The 21,094-nt window shown below is 35.1% G+C and overlaps 4 protein-coding genes across 5 annotated transcripts; 3 read left to right on the top strand and 1 right to left on the bottom strand.

Moving 5' to 3' along the window:
• The first annotated feature begins 5,432 nt into the window (after positions 1-5,432).
• On the top strand, positions 5,433-7,134 carry LOC105321550 (uncharacterized). The gene is made up of 3 exons (XM_020064588.3): positions 5,433-6,043; positions 6,179-6,349; positions 6,709-7,134. Exons 1-3 carry the CDS (start codon positions 5,692-5,694, stop codon positions 6,981-6,983), a joined length of 798 nt encoding a protein of 265 aa, XP_019920147.3. The 5' UTR covers positions 5,433-5,691; the 3' UTR covers positions 6,984-7,134.
• Positions 7,135-7,299: 165 nt separating this feature from the next.
• Positions 7,300-8,645, top strand: LOC109617807 (hypothetical protein). Its single transcript, XM_020064589.3, has 2 exons — positions 7,300-7,463; positions 7,582-8,645. Exons 1-2 carry the CDS (start codon positions 7,440-7,442, stop codon positions 8,185-8,187), a joined length of 630 nt encoding a protein of 209 aa, XP_019920148.3. The 5' UTR covers positions 7,300-7,439; the 3' UTR covers positions 8,188-8,645.
• A 1,364-nt stretch (positions 8,646-10,009) lies between these two features.
• LOC105321551 (heat shock 70 kDa protein 12B) lies at positions 10,010-15,674 on the bottom strand. 2 transcript variants are annotated; one of them, XM_066076650.1, is made up of 6 exons: positions 15,517-15,651; positions 14,680-14,798; positions 14,254-14,584; positions 13,361-13,582; positions 11,686-11,845; positions 10,010-11,252 (listed from the first exon to the last, which is right to left on the bottom strand). In XM_066076650.1, exons 3-6 carry the CDS (start codon positions 14,557-14,559, stop codon positions 10,171-10,173), a joined length of 1,770 nt encoding a protein of 589 aa, XP_065932722.1. In that variant the 5' UTR covers positions 14,560-14,584; positions 14,680-14,798; positions 15,517-15,651; the 3' UTR covers positions 10,010-10,170. The 2 variants fall into 2 exon arrangements, with proteins under 2 accessions (XP_065932722.1, XP_065932721.1); XM_066076649.1 differs by lacking the exon at positions 14,680-14,798 and having other exon boundaries at positions 15,517-15,674.
• A 2,439-nt stretch (positions 15,675-18,113) lies between these two features.
• On the top strand, positions 18,114-20,806 carry LOC105321552 (heat shock 70 kDa protein 12B). Its single transcript, XM_011419875.4, has 5 exons — positions 18,114-18,255; positions 18,566-18,927; positions 19,014-19,232; positions 19,317-19,470; positions 19,599-20,806. The coding sequence occupies exons 2-5, from the start codon at positions 18,610-18,612 to the stop codon at positions 20,666-20,668; spliced, it is 1,761 nt and encodes a 586-aa protein (XP_011418177.4). The 5' UTR covers positions 18,114-18,255; positions 18,566-18,609; the 3' UTR covers positions 20,669-20,806.
• Positions 20,807-21,094: the final 288 nt, after the last annotated feature.

The raw sequence follows: 21,094 nt of genomic DNA, 5'->3' as shown, positions 1-21,094 counted from the left end.
AATATCAATTGTATCTCAAATATCCTATAAGCTAAGTGATTTAATATATATACATATATCAATAATTAATTATCATTCGTACGTCGTATCCTCGCGAATCGACCTAGTTGTGTATTGTTATTGAATTTTGTGGCTACTGAGGAATAAAACAAGTATTATATCCACTGTAATTACTCATAACCAACAAAAAAAAATGTATACACAGTTGAAGTTCTTCTGTGTTTTGAAAACAAATGTTTTTTCTCGAAAATTCCTAACTTAAAAAGTTATTAAATGTTTGCATAACAACTTAAAACAACACTGATCAATAGTCTAAATACTTCATCTAACCTGTTTGGGTTTAAACAATTGCTCGGATCTCCACTCATATTACCTGAAGTCAAATCCACTTGACATTCCAAAGTATAAACTTTTCGAAATACTTTCACTAGAGTGTTTGATTTTACTATTCTTTTTGTCAGCTGGAGAGCTTGAAAATATTTGACAATGTAATTGACCTAAGGGATAATGCCAGTAACCTTAAGGTTTGATGACTTTTTCAAGACAATTTAGCCATCGGTAATTCTAAATCCTTATTTTTAGATTATTTGTCTTGCATTAACAGATTTAAAAAAAAATCAACTTTCCTGTATTTAGTTATAAACCTTTACAAAATACTTCATTGGGCAACTCTTTAAACTAAGCCTCTTTCGTTGTTTTTTGTCTTAGCCCAATTTGGTGCAATCTAACATTCTCAAACGTTTCAAGAAAAATGTTGTATGTACATGTATGTAATGGAAACTGAAAAAAACCTATTTATCGATTTATGAGATATTCCTAATGGAAAATATAACTACTGAAAATAACGCGATGCATATTAAAAACACCCCAAAATTTTCAATTCTATACAATTTTTAAAAACATTCATATTTGGTAATAGAGCTTAATAAATACGTTCCACAACCTAATTATATACATGTTAATGTATGAAGACCCATAACAATGCCTTAACCGACCTTGCCCTCAACATGTACATTGTACATGGGCCTGTGTCGGAGGTATTATTAAAAGAGATTAAAGAAACCATCAAGTCCATTAACACGAACGGCACGCACAGCAAAAATTAATCGAAATTGGGTCAACCACGAGTGTCTGACCTAAATTACAGGCATGTGAGAAATAAAAATGTTTGAATTTGAACCTTACCCTGCCGACGGACAGGAGCTTTAGAGACATCGATAAGATATTGTTATAATGCATTAGAAAAAAAAATCCCTAACTTCGCGCCCGCTGACAAGGGGGGCCACCCGCTGAGCACTTAAAAAGAAATGCCTAATTATGAATGCAAGCCTAACGTTCGAGGTTGAATGCGAACTAAAAATGAAAATCGATAAAAAGGTGTATAATTGATCAATTTGCTCATTCTTAAATATCGATTGTTTTCTTTGACATGCTGTGGCTGTTGATTAATTAAATTAATCTTACAGCCTTAAAATATTTCAAGAGTACTGTATAAATGACAGATATTTTTCATTTGCATTAAAAATATTTTTCTCAAAAGCCCTTTTTTAAATTGATTTTTTTAAATTGATGATTGACTTTTAATTGGTATATATCACAAGAAAAAATTAGCAGAATGTCAAAATGCTATATGAAACTAGTCCGTTAAAGTAGAATAAGGGGTCTAAAATCAGATTCTAAAAATAAAAAATATATATATAGACGCAAATGTAAAATGGGCTCTAGTTTACCACACATTTGTTCTTTTTATGTACTTGTGAATGTGGTTCAATACAGTTTCCTTTAATTAGACAATATGAACTGCATGTATTAATCGAACTTGGAGTAAAGAACTCTTGCTATCACGCGCGCTTCGGATGTTTGCTTTTAAATGTTTCAATAAATGACATATTCCATTTAATGCACCTGATCTAAATGACGTAATTGTAGACAATGAGTGCACTTTCACTGAAACTGTTCAGACCAGTTTGCACATAGTTACGTGTATAGAGAAAATAAAAACCGAGTTTGTTTTAGTATAGAGGTTGAACTCGCTCTCTCTCTCTATCCTTGTCGTTCTCCTCCTAACTCTCAAATTTACACACTACCGTATGTGTTAAAAAAATCATCATTAATTATTTTAAGATTAAATTTAAACTTGGTTGGATACGGATGATTTAATTTTATATTTAGATAAAAGGAGGGGAAATTTTAACCAATTCTCTACATATTACAACATCATTTATTATGGAGGTATTTATCTCAAATACACACATGTACCATCTGCGTTGCAAAATTGACAATTCCGAAAATGGTTTCATGTTTTGTTTGTATGTATCGTCTCTTAACAATCATAGTCATTTTATTAGAACATATTGGTGGCCAACTTTAAAGTTATCATAATCATGATCACGCTTGTAATTTTAAGTGTTGAATAATACCAAACGTTAATTCAAATGAATTTCTCTTTAAAATTTTAAATATAATGTTAAAGAACCCACCTCTTTATGTATACTTACAGAAAGAATGGATTTTTTACATTTTCTTTTTTCAAACAAATCTAGTAGACTTTATTTGTATAATTTACAAAGTTTGCACACAAACAAAATACTTCTTACAAAACAAATTTCAAAGCTAAAATATATACCGGTTTTTTTCCTTTTAGGAGTATTTTTGAATGACGACCAGAAACTCTACCGCAAATTTGGAGATCATATCGGGATCGGTATTCACAGTTCGAATAAAGATGAGGACACCAGATACTGATTAGAACAATGAGTTGATTGATCTTGTTAACACGGTCTGTCCTTGAGATGTATAGTTTCCCATGATTTGAGAATGCAGTTTTATACACTTTATTCTCTACTGTACATAAAACCTCCATTATACACCGTATACCAATAAACGCACACCTTGATTTAATTAAATTCATTAAATTTTGTCTCTAATTTTTTGGATTAACCTATCATGATCCTTAAAATAATAAAAAAAAATATTCTTAACTGTAAATGTGTTACAAATTCAGATTTTGCAATTTTTCGGATTTCAAATTTTCTGTCTATCATTGAAGTATACTTAAGTATACTTATATCATATGGTAAGCTATTTTGGTATTTTTTTCTTCAGATATACTTATGACAGAACAGTTCTAATCTAAGAAGTTTATGATAGATAAACCTACCGTTGGACGCCTTCCGATCGTAGAATTCGTGCTTCCTATAAGTCTGAGATGACCCACTGGTCTAGTTGTAACATACCGGGTATTTCGTTATACTTGTACCGGTGCACATCCACCACCAACAAAAGTGTCACATTCACATAAACCAGCCCAAGGATTTAAACGTTTGATTGCTATCTTAAACTGATACAGTTTTTGGTTTAACAAAGAAAAGATAATTACTGCATTCAAAATCCAAGGGCCCTATCAGCATTTAACATGCGAGAGAGATCTTTTGTATATGTGCCTTCTCAACAGTTGAGCATTCGCATATCAATATCAAAATGTTTGCAAAGAAGAGGGGTTTTTGTACAGCAATTCCAGAATGTGGCCATCTCTTGCTATTGACAATGTCTCTCCTATGTGTGACCAATGACAATTTATTTCTCACTGTTCAGGCCACCTCGGAGATAAATACATAGTTTCAAACATTAGCCATAAAAATGATTGATGTTGACACATAACAAGGGTGCCTAATGTTTAATATTCAAACGACAAATGGACCAAGAAATTGAACACATCTAGCAATCATTAGAATCTACAGATACTAAGACATCTGGTATCTAAATGTTTGCATGATAATGAGCTGTTTCTTGGAATTCATTGCATATTGATCAAATTTTATGTTAGAGAAGAGTTGGGTTTGATTTAAAAAAGTAAAAAAGAGATCATTTTGATGCAATTTACGGTGGAAAAGATTCTAGATCGAAAGGTCCGGCTCCTGTTTTGGTACACCAACTCAATTGGCAAATTATCCTAGTTGAAAATAAAATAAATAAACATTTAATGTTTATCTAATTATAAAAAAATCAAATTTTCAAGCGATTAAAGGTCCCGTATTATGGGAAAGTTTGAGATTTCATTGTGGAATGAAGTTACAATATATTCAAATTGTAATAACAATTTTAAAATGTATATTCTTAAAAGTAAATATTATTATTTGTTTGAATGATTGGCAAAGGACAGCTCTTTATTTCACAATATTTTTACAGAATAAACCAAACATATGGAATGATCCTCAACCGATATAAAAAATTCATGATCAACAATTAAAAAAAAAATCCATAATATTCAAAATAAAAGTAGATTCTGTATACGGCATACTGAATTGAGGCGTAAATGACTATTTAAGTGGAATATAAAACTGCGTTTTCGTCTTATATCAAAATATAAATAGATTCATTTCGGGAAAAAATTAATGAATGATTACCGCCAGTGAACTCCCGCGATGCATAAAAAATATACATATAATATATTAATCAAGTTCATTTTCATCATATAATAAAACCCAAAATTGAATTCAGTTTCTGAAATAATGATATGATGTTATTATAATTCAGGAAGAAACCATATCTTGTACTTGTGTGTAAAACAGGAAGTTGGACACCGTCCAATATCAGTTAAATTGGTTTGTCAGGATGTTGAAAGTATATTGCCAATAAGCGGAAGCGCTAAAATATACGAACTTGAAGTGTCGATATAAATGAATAGTGCGTTTGAAAAGTGATTAAAAGGATGGGTCTACGGATTAATAAAAAATATTGATATTAAAGAGTCCGTCGGCGTAAAAAGACAATAAGAAAGTATGGGCGTAGAAATCATGAAATGAAATACAGAGCATATTAAACAAAGAAAGACAACTTCGGTCCTTTTAAGCTCAGACTTGGGGGGGGGGGGGGATCATAAAGGGAAATGTCAGGAGAAATAGTTCTAGTCTGCATGCATGTAATGATTCACACTAAACTGCATGCTTCTCTATATTAAAAAATAACACTTGGGTTAAAATATACTATTATTTTTTCGTTTATGCTAAGTTTGGTTGTTGCGCTGTGCAGATCCCCAGAAGAAAATTCTAACCAAATTAATTAAAAAACACCTCAAAAATGAAAAAAAAAATCAACGATATAGTCTGTGAGGTATTAGAGTATTGATAAACGTGTTTATAGTATTATTTTCTGCAAGTAAATTGATTAATTTGTTAAATGCCATCCACACACATATAACTACATGTATATTGTGATTTGGTGGCAGTTTTTTTTGGCAGGAGATGTACTCCAACGACAGTTCTATATCTATAAGTAGATGTATTAAATGGTGTAAATGTATCATACGCATCAGTATCTCTACATTTTCTGCATGATACAATTTGCAACATGCGTGGGGAAAATGTCTGTCTGTCTGTCTGTCCGTCTCTCTCTCTCTCTCTCTCTCTCTCACACACACATATTTGAATTCTTAATTTTTTTAAAAATAAAACCCCAATTTTGGGATTACCACACACTATGTAAGTAGAAAATAACTATCCCCACAAAATTGCCAATAAAGTTGCCTAGCAATGGGTTATTCGTAAAATCAATGATCAAATTATACCTATAATAAAGATACAATGAAGAACAGTGGGGGAATTTCCTTTCTTTTATGTCACTCCGTTTACACCCAAGTTCCCTGTTCTAACACAAGGTTCCGAATCGTCAGAGACAGATTTTCCCGATGCCATGGCTAAGGCCAGATACCCAAGCACCAGAGACCTGTTTTTGATGTGTGCTGTACATGGCATCGTATTAGGTATGTTTTCAGATAAGGTGCAAGGAGAAGGTAACCCTTACAGAGGTTTGTATGCATCAGAGGTGGAGGTCCTGAGAGACAGAGAAATTCCTGCTGACCTTCCCGAGGAAGAATTCAGAAGTGTCCGTTCGGCATCCACCTGCTTGCGAAAGTGTTTGGGCGTTCCGAAATGTCTTTCGTTTCAATGGAACCTAATGGAGGGACGCTGCAAATTGTACAACAACAGTTTCTCTTCGTCGGATAACAGCCAGATAGGGAACAGATACTACACCGTTATCAAAGGTTCTAGCAATAATATATTTTTAAGCTTTAAATTTCCTTTAAAATGTACATTTTAAAGTAGTTGAACATGCAAAATCGCAAAACAACATTTTAAATGATTGAAAGTTTCAACAATTATTATGCTTTTTTAAAAAGATGGTTGTCATCAGGACGGATACCTCTACAACGGCAGGTTGAGCCTCTGTTGGAGACCGTTTTCACAGAAAATGAACTATAGCGAGGCCCTACAGACCTGTCTGAGAGATCGAGGCAGACTTCTCAGGGTATCTTCACTTCCGATTTGGGAGTACCTTAAAACAGAGCTAGGTGAGTCATTAAAGGTACGTCAAATTAAAGGAAATGTAGAAAAAAATGGTTATTTCTATATAAACAGTAAAACAAGGTTTTCAACATTCAAAATAATTCTACAATGTTTTTTTAAAATATATCTTACTAGCTACATTTACATGATTGTATGTTGAAGAACACCAAAACAAATTGGATATAGAAAAATATTTCTTAATATGAAAAATTAATGTTCTCACGATTTATGAAGATGCGGGGCCGGGAATTGGAAGAGGCGATTAGATGAACGTTGTGTAACGCGATTAAAATTATGTCATAAAGCATTAAAAACCCCGAAACAATCAAATTTTGACTGACACTGCTGTTTCTTTATATTTAAGCCGAGCACTCGATGAGCTTGTTCTGGGTCCAAGGCACCACAAACGGAACCCACGTGGTGTATGACGACGGTACCGTGGCGGATTTCATGAGCCTTGGTTTCGAGGGAGGGGCCGAGGAGTTGGACCCGGGCGGTCGCTTTATCATCGCTAGAGATCAAGGCTTCCAGTGGATGAACGTGTGGCCTGGTTCCAAAAACGGTTTTCTATGTCAAGTAGCCTCCAAAACCGGTCCCGACACCAAAGGAAGCGAACAGGAGGCGCTGTACATGTACTAGTACATGTGTATATACATGTGCAATCCACATGTACATTAGGGCGATAACGACATGTGTGTTGTTGTTCAACAGTCAAGTTGTTTGATCTTTTTAGTTTTACGATAGTGTTACCGAAAATGAAAATCATGTACAGTAATGAAAATAAATCCACGTGAAATGTTAATTATCTCGTTATTTCTGTCCAGGGAAAGGGTTTATTTAACCATTTTATCTCTCTCATTATGACTGGCGATATGCATTACGTGGAGAGTAGGGGTTCGAGTGTATGTGTTCCTATAGATAGGAGGACAAACTCAACAGGTAAATTCACATCTATCTTAATCAAGTTTACCGTTATCAGTTAAAATACGGGTACATGTCGAACAGGAATGTTTACACAAAGCAAATTCTCCAAAGACATTTTTGAAAACACAAGGCTGCTTATGGGCGTTTGCTAAGGGCATCTAGAGAGTAAAGATGGTGGTTTTGTCGACAAAATCTGTAAGTACATTTATTGACCGTGGACATTCGCATGTTGCTGAATTGTTATTAACTACTATACCTAACCACCTTTAACCGCTATTAAAAGTTATATGTATTAATATTGATTTTTTTTCAGATGAGCTGGCTACCCTGTTTTACTGTTCTCGGTCTATGTTGCCTTTTACATGTAGTTTACGGTCAGAACATTAAGGTGGAATATTACAGTCGTGCCACACTGCAATGTGATAACGACAAACTCAACTTGAGCAGCAGCAATCAAGCTGACGTGGTCAGCAAGACATGGATCCTCCCAAACGGAAACACAGTAGACAATACCTCAAAGTCGGACATGGTGGAGCGAAATGTGCCAAGATGGACTCTGTCCGAAAACTTCGCCAACTTCAATCTGACTTTAAACAGGGTAGATGACGACGATTTTGGAATGTACACGTGTATCGTGGTTTTTAAGAATGATAAAATAAAAGTTGTTCGGCGGGGTCTGAATGTAGACGGGGCCGACTTTAGCAAACTACTGGAGACCTACAGGAAAAATGCCATTACTGGAGGAATAGCGGCGGCGTGTCTATTCGCGGTTTTCGCCGCCTCGTGTGTCATATGGCATTGCCGCTACAGTTCGCGTCGCGAAAAGGACCAGAATAAGGAGGGACTAGAAACAGGGGACCCTGCAATGAAAACCTTTGACAATGCTGCAGTAGAGATGGAGGAAACGAATCACCTGTGACGTGGTTTCACTCAGTAGTTCTTCATTTATAAATACCTTGCATAATCAGATCTCCCTTCGGCTTCGTAAGAAGTAGAACCATTTTAACAAGACCTTGGACTTTCAGTAGGATGTAACAATCTATTTCTTGCGTCAAAACAAGTTAAAATGATTTCAAGCGAAATATACACCGATTGCGTAGTCTTCGCTCAAAAGCCAGACAATTCCTGTTGATTTCAAAGAGTCATGGCTGAGAGGCCTACATTGAAATAGACAGGCCTACTTACGTCACATTTGCCGTTTGACTCAACTACCCAAAGTCCAAGCTCTTGTTAGAATGGTTCTGTAGGACTGTGAGTTACATGTACTTTACATGTCCTTGTTGTCTTGTATATGGGATTTGCAATCTGTACACGTAACGAGAAATTTCTATGTACATATTAACAATTTTACAGTTTTCATGAAGTAAAACTAACAGATTTGTGGTGAAAAATTGTAATAACTTAAACGTGCGATCATTTTGTTTGATATCAAAAAGTTGTAGTTTTGTACATTGCATAGAATTTGAGGTAACTCAGTGTATGAGTTCTATTCTTTATATATTAAATCTAAACTAATAAAAGCTCGATTTATTATTTTTTCTATAGGCTATATCTTTATATACAATATACACATGCAGCTCTGTAATCGAGCCCCAATTGGTAAATGAATATTGGTCATAATAATATATAAAACATGCACAGATTGCATATACTTCAAATATCCATTGTACAACCCAAATATTTATGAATTGGGTTATATATGACAAAGGTAATCTCAAGACCTAGGTAAGTAGCCCTGAATACTCTCTGAGCTAAGAGACCGCAAAGTGTGTGTTTTGGGGTGCTAAAATTAAGGTCAGTGTACATACACAAGTATATAACACGATACATGTGTAAAGCGTCTTTGAGCTAATATTGATGCATGTTCATGCATTAATTGACCTTTTGTAAGGTTTATTCGCCGCTCGGTCCGCCCCTTCTTGCGCGGATCCAAACATTTACCAGGGGGCGGGTGTCTAACGGATATAGTTCTGTTCGACAGGGTAGGGGGGAGGGTGTCGGTCCGGGGCCTTTGTTCGCTAATATTACTACGTGAATTTAATGAATCGAATTTTCCAGGGTAAGGAAGATAAATACGTGTACAAGTGTATGTGCTTTAAAATGTGACTGTTTCAAACACCATCCCTCCCACAGACATTTGAGTATTTAAGTTAAAAAATACATTATGTAAAGCAAGCGATAAACTGAGGATGACTGTGCTTTTGGTTTCATTAAATTTAAAGAATTATTTCATAAACAATAAGAGTAAACTGAACATGTTGAAAATGTTAAATTTAATTATATAATTATTTTACACGTTCGCTTACACGTACAGTTTATTAAACGTACACCAAATTTGGTAGGTGTACGTGTAAACATACGTGTAGCTCCACACGTACCCGTAGACGTACACGTTCAAATGCTTAACCTCTCTAATATATAGAATTTGAATTCCTAACTTTTGAAATAATTCTGATATTTTCAGAAAAATTAACAAGGATTTTGAAATGGACAAAACCTGCCTTTACATCTATTAGCCTGCACTTAACATTTAATTTAACCAAGTAAAATTAATAAGAAGTATTTTTTCATGTATTTATAAATGTACGGAATTGGATCCAGCAGACAAAATGCGTACATCGTGTGTTTGTGTATATATATATATATATATATGTGTGTGTGTGTGTGTGCTCTCCTATATAGTACTGCACTAACATTTGTATTTTGTGTGATGGCTTAAAGATAAATGAAAATAGGAGGCATACAGCATATCTATGGTTTAATTGATATTGTTACATATAGTTCATTGCATGTCAAGGAAAGAGATTTGATATAAAATGACAACAATATACAAGGAGCATTAAAGTATCAAGAGTGTTCCCATTACATTTCTAGTTCACAGAAACTACAGTGTACACCGTAATCACGAAGAACTCTTTCCCGGAGAACCAAGGAAATTGAATTTGGCTTTAGTGACTTGGCCATTTCTTTTGATAGTAGCCTTGACTTCCAGTTCCGTGCCACCGAAAATCATTTCACACATGACACTTCTGTTGCGTCCGCCTGACGTGTCAGGCATGGCGACCTCCATCTCTCCAATTTTCTCGCATCCTTCATCCGTGACGTAGGCTGGGTTTAACTCTGTCGACGTGTAAACCTGAAAGCACATGGACGTCTGCTCATCCTCCACCGGATTGTAAGTATTCTCACTCTGCACCTCATTGACTTTCAACTGTTGTCCTTTTTCGACATGTTTCGAGAAAATGTCTATACATTTGATTTGGTTTCCATATTTCTTTTTCTTCTCTGGTGGGTGAATATTAGGATTAAAGTTCATGGTTGTTGCCACTCCGTATGTGAATTTAGCAACACGAGACGATATTGTGGCAGGTTTGTGTCCAAATAATACTGCTCCTTTCAGCACAGCTAGTCCAGCTTCGGGGGGAATAATTACTCTCATGTGTGGGAAGGCCTGTTTGATTATATGTTGTAAAATGGGTGACTCTGAAAACCCTCCCACCATGATGATATTATTTGTATTGGAAATCTCGTGTTTCTTTAACAAGTCTGTAACGTGAGCAACAATATTATTACTGGCAACTTCAAATAAACCTTTAAAGACTTCTGCAGTGATGCGACATTTGTCTCCTACCCAAAATATCTTCCCTGAAAATTTTGTATTTTCAATTGTGTCTTTAATATCCTCTTCAGTATCTTCCTGAAACATTTCCACAAGAGAAATAGGAATTTTGATGGTGACTTTTCCCTTGGTGTCTCCGGTGATGGCCCGTTTCTTCGTTTCGAATTCTCTGTACATGTCCACGTGGTCTGCTGTGTGTACGTCAGCAAACTTTATCATAGTGGGGGCTCCGACGATTTTGATCAGCATTTGCTTGTAGGCCTCGTCCACCTGCGTCCCTCCCCAGGCCCCTCCACTGGCCTTGTACAGCTCTTTGAGGGTCAGGTCTACCTGAACTTCATGGACAGTGATGTCTACTGTCCCTCCTGAAAAGACAACCATTATGATACATGTACTATAAAAAACTTAGGTAAAACAAACAGAATTTACATTATTTGATTTGTCCTGTTCAACAGAAAGGGTTATACAAGTCATGTAGTTCATTGTACCTATGAGCCTTTTGCTATTTTCAAAAGTTTCAGATAAGATAATGAATAGTTCATAAAACATTTAAATATTGTATGCAATAGTACGATTGAGCTGTCATATATTAATATATTAAATGAAACTTTTATCACAAACTTCTTGTAACTCAACCTCACAAATAAAGTCTTGAAAGACTAACAATTCAACCATCTTGTCAGTTCAAAATGAAAGGAACAGTTTTCCTTCTTGGCATAAGTTTTTATAAATCAGTTCTCAGCCATGATAAGATAATTACGGTAATTTGAATCAAGTGCTGCATTGAGTATACTGTACCTCCACAGTCCAGAACTAGATATTTGCTGCCTTTAGAGAAGGCCACAAACCCCTGGGCCCCACCCTCTGCTTGAAGTCTCTCCACAGGAAGATGTTTACAGTATAAGGAGGCTGCCTCAGGCTCCAGGGCAATGAGAAGCTGTTCCCTTGCAATACCAGCCTGAAAAAGATATCCAAATTTATAACATACATGTTGATTGCCCACAGTAATAGCCAGAAAAAAAGATATCCACATTTAAAACAAGTAAGGTTTTACCACAAAAGGTAGTTTAAAACAGATATAGAACCATTTTAACAAGAGCTTGGACTTTGGGTAGTTGTGTCAAACAGCAATGTGACGTAGGCCTGTCTATTTCAGTGTCGGCCACTCAGCCGTGGCTCTCTGAAATCAACAAGGTTTGTCTGGCTTTTGAGCTAAGACAAGGCAATCGGTGCATATTTCGCTTGAAACTGCGTCATTTTTAACTAATTTTGACGCAGAAATTAGATAGCTACATGTACGTCCTACTGAAAGTCCAAGGTCTTGATAAAATGATTCTATATCCAAAATGATAACAAGCTTACTGATAGCTTGCAATAACCCTTAAAACAGAGATATCTGAATTCATTACAAACATTTTATTTCCCTAAAAACACTTTAAAAAAGAGGTATTCAAGTTCATAATTAAAACAAGCATGTTAATGATGCTATCATCCCTAAAACCAATAGTTCAAAAAAATCTTCCAGATAAACCCACAAACCTGCCTTTTAAAAAGAACTTTTCAAATTCATGACCAGCATGCTGGTCCCCTGCAATACAAGCATGGGGAAGAGAATACTGTGGTTTCATTAATTTTCGTGGGTATCAATTTTCGTGGATTTTCTGAAAACCACAGTTTCAAGGATACGTAATTTCTAGGCCAATGATCCAATCAATACAAATTGATAGTTGAAATTGAACTTCAATGAACACTTAACTTCGTGGATCAACTTAACAACGAAATCCACGAAAATTGGTATTCAACGAATATTGATGAAACCACAGTATTTAAATCTACAACAAGCAAGCTGAGAGTGTTGCATAATTGATACATCTCTTTCTGGCACAAACTTCTTGTGTTAATTTTGACTAAGTGTAGAACAAACTGATCATAATAAATGCCATGGCTTAGTTTAGCACTTGTTGATAATACTTAACAACAGCTGAACTATGTCGATGCACAATGTCACCAACTGGAAAGCAAGAGCTTTATCAAAGTTTCAGCAGTAGGTAATTTTTTTTATACATGTAAAACAAGTTGAACCAAATCAATATTCTAGGAATCAATTTTATTCAATATTGAAACGATCCCGCCTTTCACCATCATTCAGTAGGCTGAATATTCCATATGGAATGTTTCAGGTGCTATTCAGAAGTAACATTTACCTGTCCTATATAAGAGAATTTTAACCTTGTGTAACAGAAGAGGAAAGAGGCATTTCTTCAAATAGACCAAACTGTGAAATTACTAAAAAATTTAAACAAATTTGTAGTTCATGGCAAACCAATAAAACTGCGGTCACAATTTTTACTTAGATGGACTACTGGTTCTTTGAATTGACCATAAACAGCCCATCCACCAAACTGGGGATCAGCAAATAATTATGCATCAACAAACCATGTACTAGTATTTCTATATGTTTCCTATAGCTCACTTTTTCTGCGGCTACCCTCATGAACTGCTTGGCAGCGTCGTCCCAGATAGCGGGGACTGTGAGGACCCACTGTATATCTGTCTCCCTCACCCCCGTCGCTCGTTTTTCTAGAGTGTCAAGCAAATGGCCCCTCAAGAACTTGATGGCTGCAGAGAAGACATCGATTGCCTTCATTTCCTTCCCGTCTGTGGATTTTATCTTCACATCCTCTGAAAGCCGTTCCTTTAACAAAATAAATTACATCAATTATTTTCTTGAGTTGAGTGTACTCATTTTATGCATGTACATGAAATTTAGTAGTCAGTGAAATGTTTGTGATTTTATGCAGATTAAATTTGGAGCATAGCATAATATAGCATACTTGTATATGTTAATATGTTAATTTCAAAATAAACATTTCTACATTTACATGTGTATACTATGGATGGCTTATTTCATGCATGTTAATGCAATCCCACTTATTCTATATCAAATGATAACAATGTAGAATTTTGAGTGCTGATCTTTTGTTGTAGATTTAAAAATCCACAAGGGATATATGCTTCCCAAAATTTAATATTTCCTTCCTTTTCATAAAGAATTTACATTTGGTACAGTAACCTGAAAGTAAAAACCCCTTACAAGTCTAAATAAATCAATTTTTAAGCTTATATTTTCAAAATGCCCTGATCTAGGGGGTGGGGAAAAGGGGGAAGGATTCTGGACTCCATCCCCTGGAAAATTAGAATTTCTTAAATTTACGAAGTAAAATTACTGAAAATAGGCCTCAGACCCCCTTTCCCCCTTTCCAGCAAACAGATTTCCATCAGATCCTAGAATAATTTTTATGACCTGCGCATGTTCGATATCTAAAATGAATTAAGGTGGATTAAAAAATTAGATATATTACCCACCTTTTTGTTAAATAGGGACATCTTAAACCGTCTGAAAAAGTACCACTCCTGGTGCTCCTCCTCCTCTGCTAGCTCTGAATATTTATCTTCAGCTTCATAGCCAAAGGAATCAAACACCTTGTCCTTGTCAAACAAGACGCAGGTCGGGGTTTTTAGTGACACCAGGCTTCTGGAACCCGCGGCCCAGTTGTTTGAACAGACTTTCAGGGGATCGGTGTCATATTCGTGTTTGAATGAAAAAGCGTAGCCACTGTATGTGGTTCCAAAGTCAATGGCTGCCACTAGAAGTTTACTTGAAGTTGACATGTCAATCAATCTCTTGTTCTTGACTCTGCAATCAATAAAAAATCTCTAGACTTTATAGAATTGTTTTAAGTTCTGTGGTTTCAAGTATGTTTGCAGGAATGAATTTTGCAGATTTCGTACTTCTTTTGTGGCGGAGTTGACCTTTAATGCTAATACAAGAGTGAGGATAACTCAGGAGATCCGTAAATTCAAGCCGAAAAAATGGTCCTTAATGTGTCACTCATCATAGATGATCTTGACTTCAATGACAAATTGATTTTATGGTGGATCAACTCATCAACAAAATCCATAAAAATTGAGGTTCAACAATATTCAGGAAACCACTGTATTCATGATTGAACAATCAATGTAACAAGAAAGAACACACAGCAATATGGTTTTCACCGTGTTTGTTGGAATGAAAGAATAAACTGAAGAAATAAAAAATATCTTGACTTGGAATCCAATCTGAGATGCTAAAAATCAAGTAAAATATGTCTGCTTTCTCATGTCACAAAAGTCAAGATATAAAAGTAGGAATCTGGGAAATTAAAATTACAACAGCTATGATGATGATCAAATGACATTTTTGAGCTAGCCTATGATTTTTTTTACAAGGAATCCCTGTTATCATAGAAAATGTATCTGACTATTTTTAAATAGGTCACACCATGCTTTATATACATTTATGAACTTAATCAATTCATTTTTTTGCACTCGATGGCCTTTTCTTACTTAAAAATATCTATATCTTAAAAATCAAAAATATGGCATTGAGATCATTATCATACTCGCATGATTATTCTGCGTTTGTACGTAATTTAACATGCAAATTATAAAACGAAAGTAAAGATGTTATAACAAGTTTTTCGGTATCATTCCAATTCTGTTCGAGGTCAAAGGACCTGATGATTCTTTTTCACTTTATTTCAAACTGATTTCAATAATTAACATTAAAATTAATGCTGATATGCTCACCGATAGGATACACAAGAACATCAATTGAAACTTTTTAAGTCCAGGTTGTCGCCATATTTCTTCCTAAGGGTTTCCCGATCTATATTTAGCCTAGAAAAAAAAACTAATCGCCGGAACAGTGGTGTGACGTACATGTACATTTTTGACAGATCATAAACGCGCACTGTATATTATGTTGTATATTCTACACATATTCTTTTATATTTTGGTTATTTATCCCCATGCTATGCGATAATCATTCTCAAATCTTTTTGTTTAGTAATCATGGTAATTGTTCCATATTTTGACCGCATATATTTTTCTATAAACATATTTATTTATTGCGTACTTGTTTTGTTTTCGTTCGAACCTTTTTTTAAAAATTCGTATAGAAATGAAATATTAGTAAAACTTTAAACATTTTATTAAAATTGAAATATTACCTTAGTCATACTTAATCAGTTAATTAAGTTATTAAAACTCAGGAACACGTACAGACGAAACCAAAAAATAAAAGGTACAGTAATTAAGAGGGCTCGGTGGTTACGGCCATTTTTAGACTGTATTGAACTCCTTTAAAAGAAGAGCTCTGTATGAAAATCTACTGTGGGAAAATACCGAAATTTGATATGTAAAACTTATTGATTTTTCTTTACTAAATAAAAATGTATAGGTAAACAAATCATATATCTGAAAGTTTTATAGTTTTTTGTAAAGATTCGATGCATGGTTACTTCGTTCACTAGACCACCGTGCCTCCTAAAATAGAATTGTCAGTGTAAACCCAATAGAATACGTATTATACTAATATATTTTTGCCAAAAGAGTTGAGAAAATTACAGTTCAGAAAAATAGTCCTTTGATGAACAAAATCACACTTTTTAATTAATAATGTCAAAAGTGCATTTTGATCAGAAATCAGTCATTATGACTATTGAATTCAGAAAATATCTCAATAAGTACTCTGTCTTAAAGGGGAATGGTCACGCTTTTGGTCAAATTCTGTTTTTCTGTTTTTATTATTTACAATGCTTTTGGACAAGCCATTGCATAGGGACGATCATAAAACGTTGATGTAAGTTTAGACTTTATCAAGTTAAACTTATCTATAACAGTCTTATTATATGACTGCAACATATGATGGAATATAAATTTATTTAATGTTCTGTTATAAGGATTTTTATTCATGAAAAAAAAATTCTAATTGCATGTATGAATCGATTCTGTTTAGTTTGCTGTATAATGAGATATTCCCTTCCAATGTACTAAATGCCATTTTACCACTGCAGTCTGAGAGCATAGTGTAACGTGCTCGGTTGAATGAAACGACAGAATGCGGAGGATGAGCATGAAAAGTCCCTCACCATCATATATACCCGGTATGTTGCGACAATCGAAACAACAGAAATCATATTAAAATTAATTGATTTGTCGGCTGTCGGAGAAAGTGGAACAATATATGACAAAATAAATAAATAAATAAAACAAAACAAAAGCGCCCCAAAGAACCAGTTATGTAACCATGAGCATAAAAATAAAATTCACGGAAATTGATTGAGAAAGTACAATTACTTATGTTTTTTTTCTGGTAATCGGACGTTAATAAATTAAACTTACAAGAAGTTTTCGTAGAGAAACAGATCTATGTGAAATGGTATGCAAAATAATGGACATGTCTTCTAAAAACAATCCTAGTATGCAAAATATCAAAGATACTACAAGAAATTTTAATCGAAAATATAAAAAAAAAAAATGAGAAGCGTAAGCGATAGAATCATGTAAAGTTATAACCACAAAAGTAAAAAGAATATGAACAATGACACTGAAGCGGGTTAATATGTTAGTATTTTTCTTACAATGATTGCAACCTTCATACTTGCATTAACAACCAAAGAAAGCACTTTATTGTTCTAATTATATAGTTCTGGTTGTTGTGCCGCAATTTAATTTAATGGCTAAACAAAATTATCTTTATCGTTTAAATATTTTAAGCTTGCTTACGTCATAACATGATGTGATGGGCGTCGATGCGTATTATTCCACTTGAAGTTAACTTATCTTATCAAACACTAATAATTCACCCACCAAAAATTCAATTAATAAAACCAGGTTGTTGTCACACTTGATTATATTTATCGGTTTAAAGAGGATTCGACATTTTATTTATTTGATCACTTTTCCTATTATCTCCCAAAACATATCGAAATTGTGCAACTCTTCTCGTGTAATTACTTTTTGGCGCTTTTCGTGCATATCGTTTCTAGAAGCACAAGAGCGTGGTGTAAACAGTAATTATAGTCTTCGAAGACAAGTTAAATGACAAAGATAAAAAAAAAATTAACCGAGCCGTGAACGATCTTCAAAAGACTTAATATAAAGCATTTATTTATTCTGATTGACCTCATATTATGCACATGCGTACGAAGGTATACGTTTTCATGACTCTAGTCGCGAAGTAAAGAACGCTTATTGACCAGGTATGTAAATGACATCTTTGTTGTCTAATCAGAGTTAAAAACGCCCCCTTCCTACACCGATCGTCAAAAAATCTCACGTGCTTCATAAAACCCCCCAAACAAATTTGACACGGAATAATTGCCGAATCTGTTGTGTAGATAAACATATTTATTCAGTATCATTTGATATACATTATATGAAACACAGTGCGAATTTCAAAGAAAAGCAAAAATAACGGATAAGCAACTATAAAACGAAAGTGGATTTTCCACTAAATGGAAACTAAAGAAGTTAGAACAACAGGTAAATCATTTGATTTCTTATGCTTTTCTCATACATGTACGGTAATTAAAAGGACATTAAGATCATTCAAAGTGCACAGTGCACTCATTTTTTATTTATCATATCCCAGCAAATTTGATTCAGATGAGTTGTAACCTAAAAATATAGAACAAATAACATGGTAGATGAGTTGTACATTTAAAAGCCTGGAGATTTACACAATGTACACATAATGTACAAGCATAATCACATATTTGACACTAACTGAAACAAAAGTATAAAAAATATGATGGAAACGACAGCATAAAACTGCTATGTTTATTAATTATAGTATTTGCCGGGATTAAGATATAAAACGACCATCAATAGAAAAAAATGGCAGAATCATTAACAACACCAGAGAAGTTAATGGTCGCTGCAATTGATTTCGGAACTACATTTTCTGGCTATGCGTTTGCTTTCCGAAATGATTACATCAAGGATCCGCTCAAGATTAACGGTAATCAGTGGACCATGGGCTCCCAGGCCGGAGTCTCTCTCAAGACCTCCACATGTGTGCTCTTTGACTCGAAAGGCGAGTTTGCTGCCTTTGGAACCGATGCTGAGGACAAGTACATTGAACTGGCTTTGAATGAAGAGCATCACGACTGGTACTACTTCAGACGGTTCAAGATGATGTTGTACAACAACCAGGTACCAATTTCGTACTTTACTTCAGCTTGAAACAGCAAATAAACCTTTTTCTTGATGTGCACATTATTATATTTTAATCACTACAGTCTCTTGATCGGGACCTTGAAATTGAGGATGATGAAGGTAAAAAGATGCCAGCCATGAAGGTCTTTTCTACCTGTATCAGGTATCTCCGCCAACACATGACTGATTCCTGGAGTTCTCGGCTACTGGACATTCAGGATGATGAAATACAGTGGGTCCTTACTGTTCCTGCGATATGGACCGATAGCGCCAAGCAGTTCATGAGAGAGGCCGCTTTCAGAGTAAACATTTTGGCCTCACTTTCCTTGCAATTCTCATATACATTTCTTGCATGATATTCTATTTTCATACTTTTCATTCACTAGGCTGGTATTACCAGCAATCTTCTGATCGCATTGGAACCAGAAGCCGCATCAATATATTGCAAGCATCTGCCTGTCAACAAACGAGCAGGCAACAGCAAAGTCAATTTGGATTCCTTTTCTGTTGGAACTAAATATCTTGTTTTAGATGCTGGTGGTAAGTTTCTTAATAAATTTTAAAAATACATTATTTAACAGAATATTTTGATGTTTTTTTTTTCATCCTTTGATAATGATTTGATTTGAATCGAAAAAAGATATACATTATTGTTATGTTCAAACTAGGAGGGACAATCGACATAACCGTCCAAGAGGTCCAGGCAGGAGGACGTCTTCGAGAGGTATACAAGGCGAACGGTGGGAACTGGGGTGGCACCAGAGTGGATGAAGCTTTCATGGAGTTTCTGAGGGACGTCGTCGGAGAAGGCGTTATGAACCGTTTTAGATCAGAGTGTCGGGCAGACTACGTGTCGTTATGTCGCGACTTCGAAATTAAGAAACGAACAATCAAACCAGAGATGGATCAAAAGATCACATTTAAGATCCCTATTGCGATTAATGAGTTTTATCAGGAAATGAAAGGGAGGTCTCTACGAGAGAACTCAGAGGGCAGTAAGTACGGCCACCGCATTGCCTGGATAGGAGACAAGCTGAGAGTTGATTCTGAAATAGCAAAAGGTCTGTTTAAGGTGACTTGCGATTCGATTTTAGAGCACGTCTACATGATTTTACAACAATCAGAGGTAGCCAACACGGAAACAATTTTGATGGTTGGCGGATTTTCGGAGTCTCCTATGCTGCGAGCTGCAGTGATGGACAGATTTCCAGACAAGAGAGTCATTATACCAAACGAGTCTGGTTTGTCTGTACTGAAAGGAGCTGTGCTGTTCGGCTTCAACACCACAGTCATTGCTTCTAGAATCTGTAAATACACGTATGGTATAAGCGTTAGAGGTGATTTTCGCCCAGGAATTGATCCAGAAGAAAAGAAAGTATTGGTAAGAGGAAGACTGCTTTGCGAGGATAGGTTTAGCAAGCACGCCGAGGTGGGGCAATCGATTGCTTTAGACGAGGCCACACCGGAACAAACGTACCGGCCCTCCGAACCTGACCAAACAAAGGTAGCTCTCAAGGTATATGTCACCGAGAGTTTGGATCCTGAATACGTGGATGATGAAGGCTGTACATATTTGGGAAGTCTCACCGTTGATATGCCTGATATAACTGATGGTATAAAGCGTGTCATAGGAGTTCAAATGACGTTTGGAGGGACAGAACTTGCTGTCAATGCTCGCAATGTGAAAACCAACGAGGTCACCACCGCTTCATTGGATTTTCTCAATCACGAAATGTAGTAATAAAGTTTGCGTATTCTGATGCAATTTCAACTTATCTGGAGCAAATCTACTTTTTCTCCTGGTTAACAATCCTGTTGTGTTGAAACCACGTTATTATAAGCAGATCCTTTTTACATTATGTGATGAACTATTTTATGAGAGATTGCTTTTGTATTCCAATAATTTGACATAAATTGTTACTTTTCTTTTTTATGTCAAACTTTTTCTTTTAATGTTAAAACTTTGTTATCTCAGTGTGCTGATATTTCTTTATCATTTTATATAACTATGGAAATTGTATGGATGACAATTGCTTGCAAAATTACTTATAGGTTAATTGCAATTCGTTGGGAACGATTAAATGATTATATGTATTAAAGTTTACAAATGTGTGCATATCATTTTTTTTAAAATTCACTGTCATTTATGTCACAGCATGCACAA

Source organism: Magallana gigas, chromosome 2, assembly GCF_963853765.1.
Source record: "Magallana gigas chromosome 2, xbMagGiga1.1, whole genome shotgun sequence".
NCBI lineage: Eukaryota > Metazoa > Mollusca > Bivalvia > Ostreida > Ostreidae > Magallana > Magallana gigas.
The sequence above is the reverse complement of the archived record's forward strand: the minus strand, read 5'-3'. Positions and strand labels throughout refer to the sequence as shown.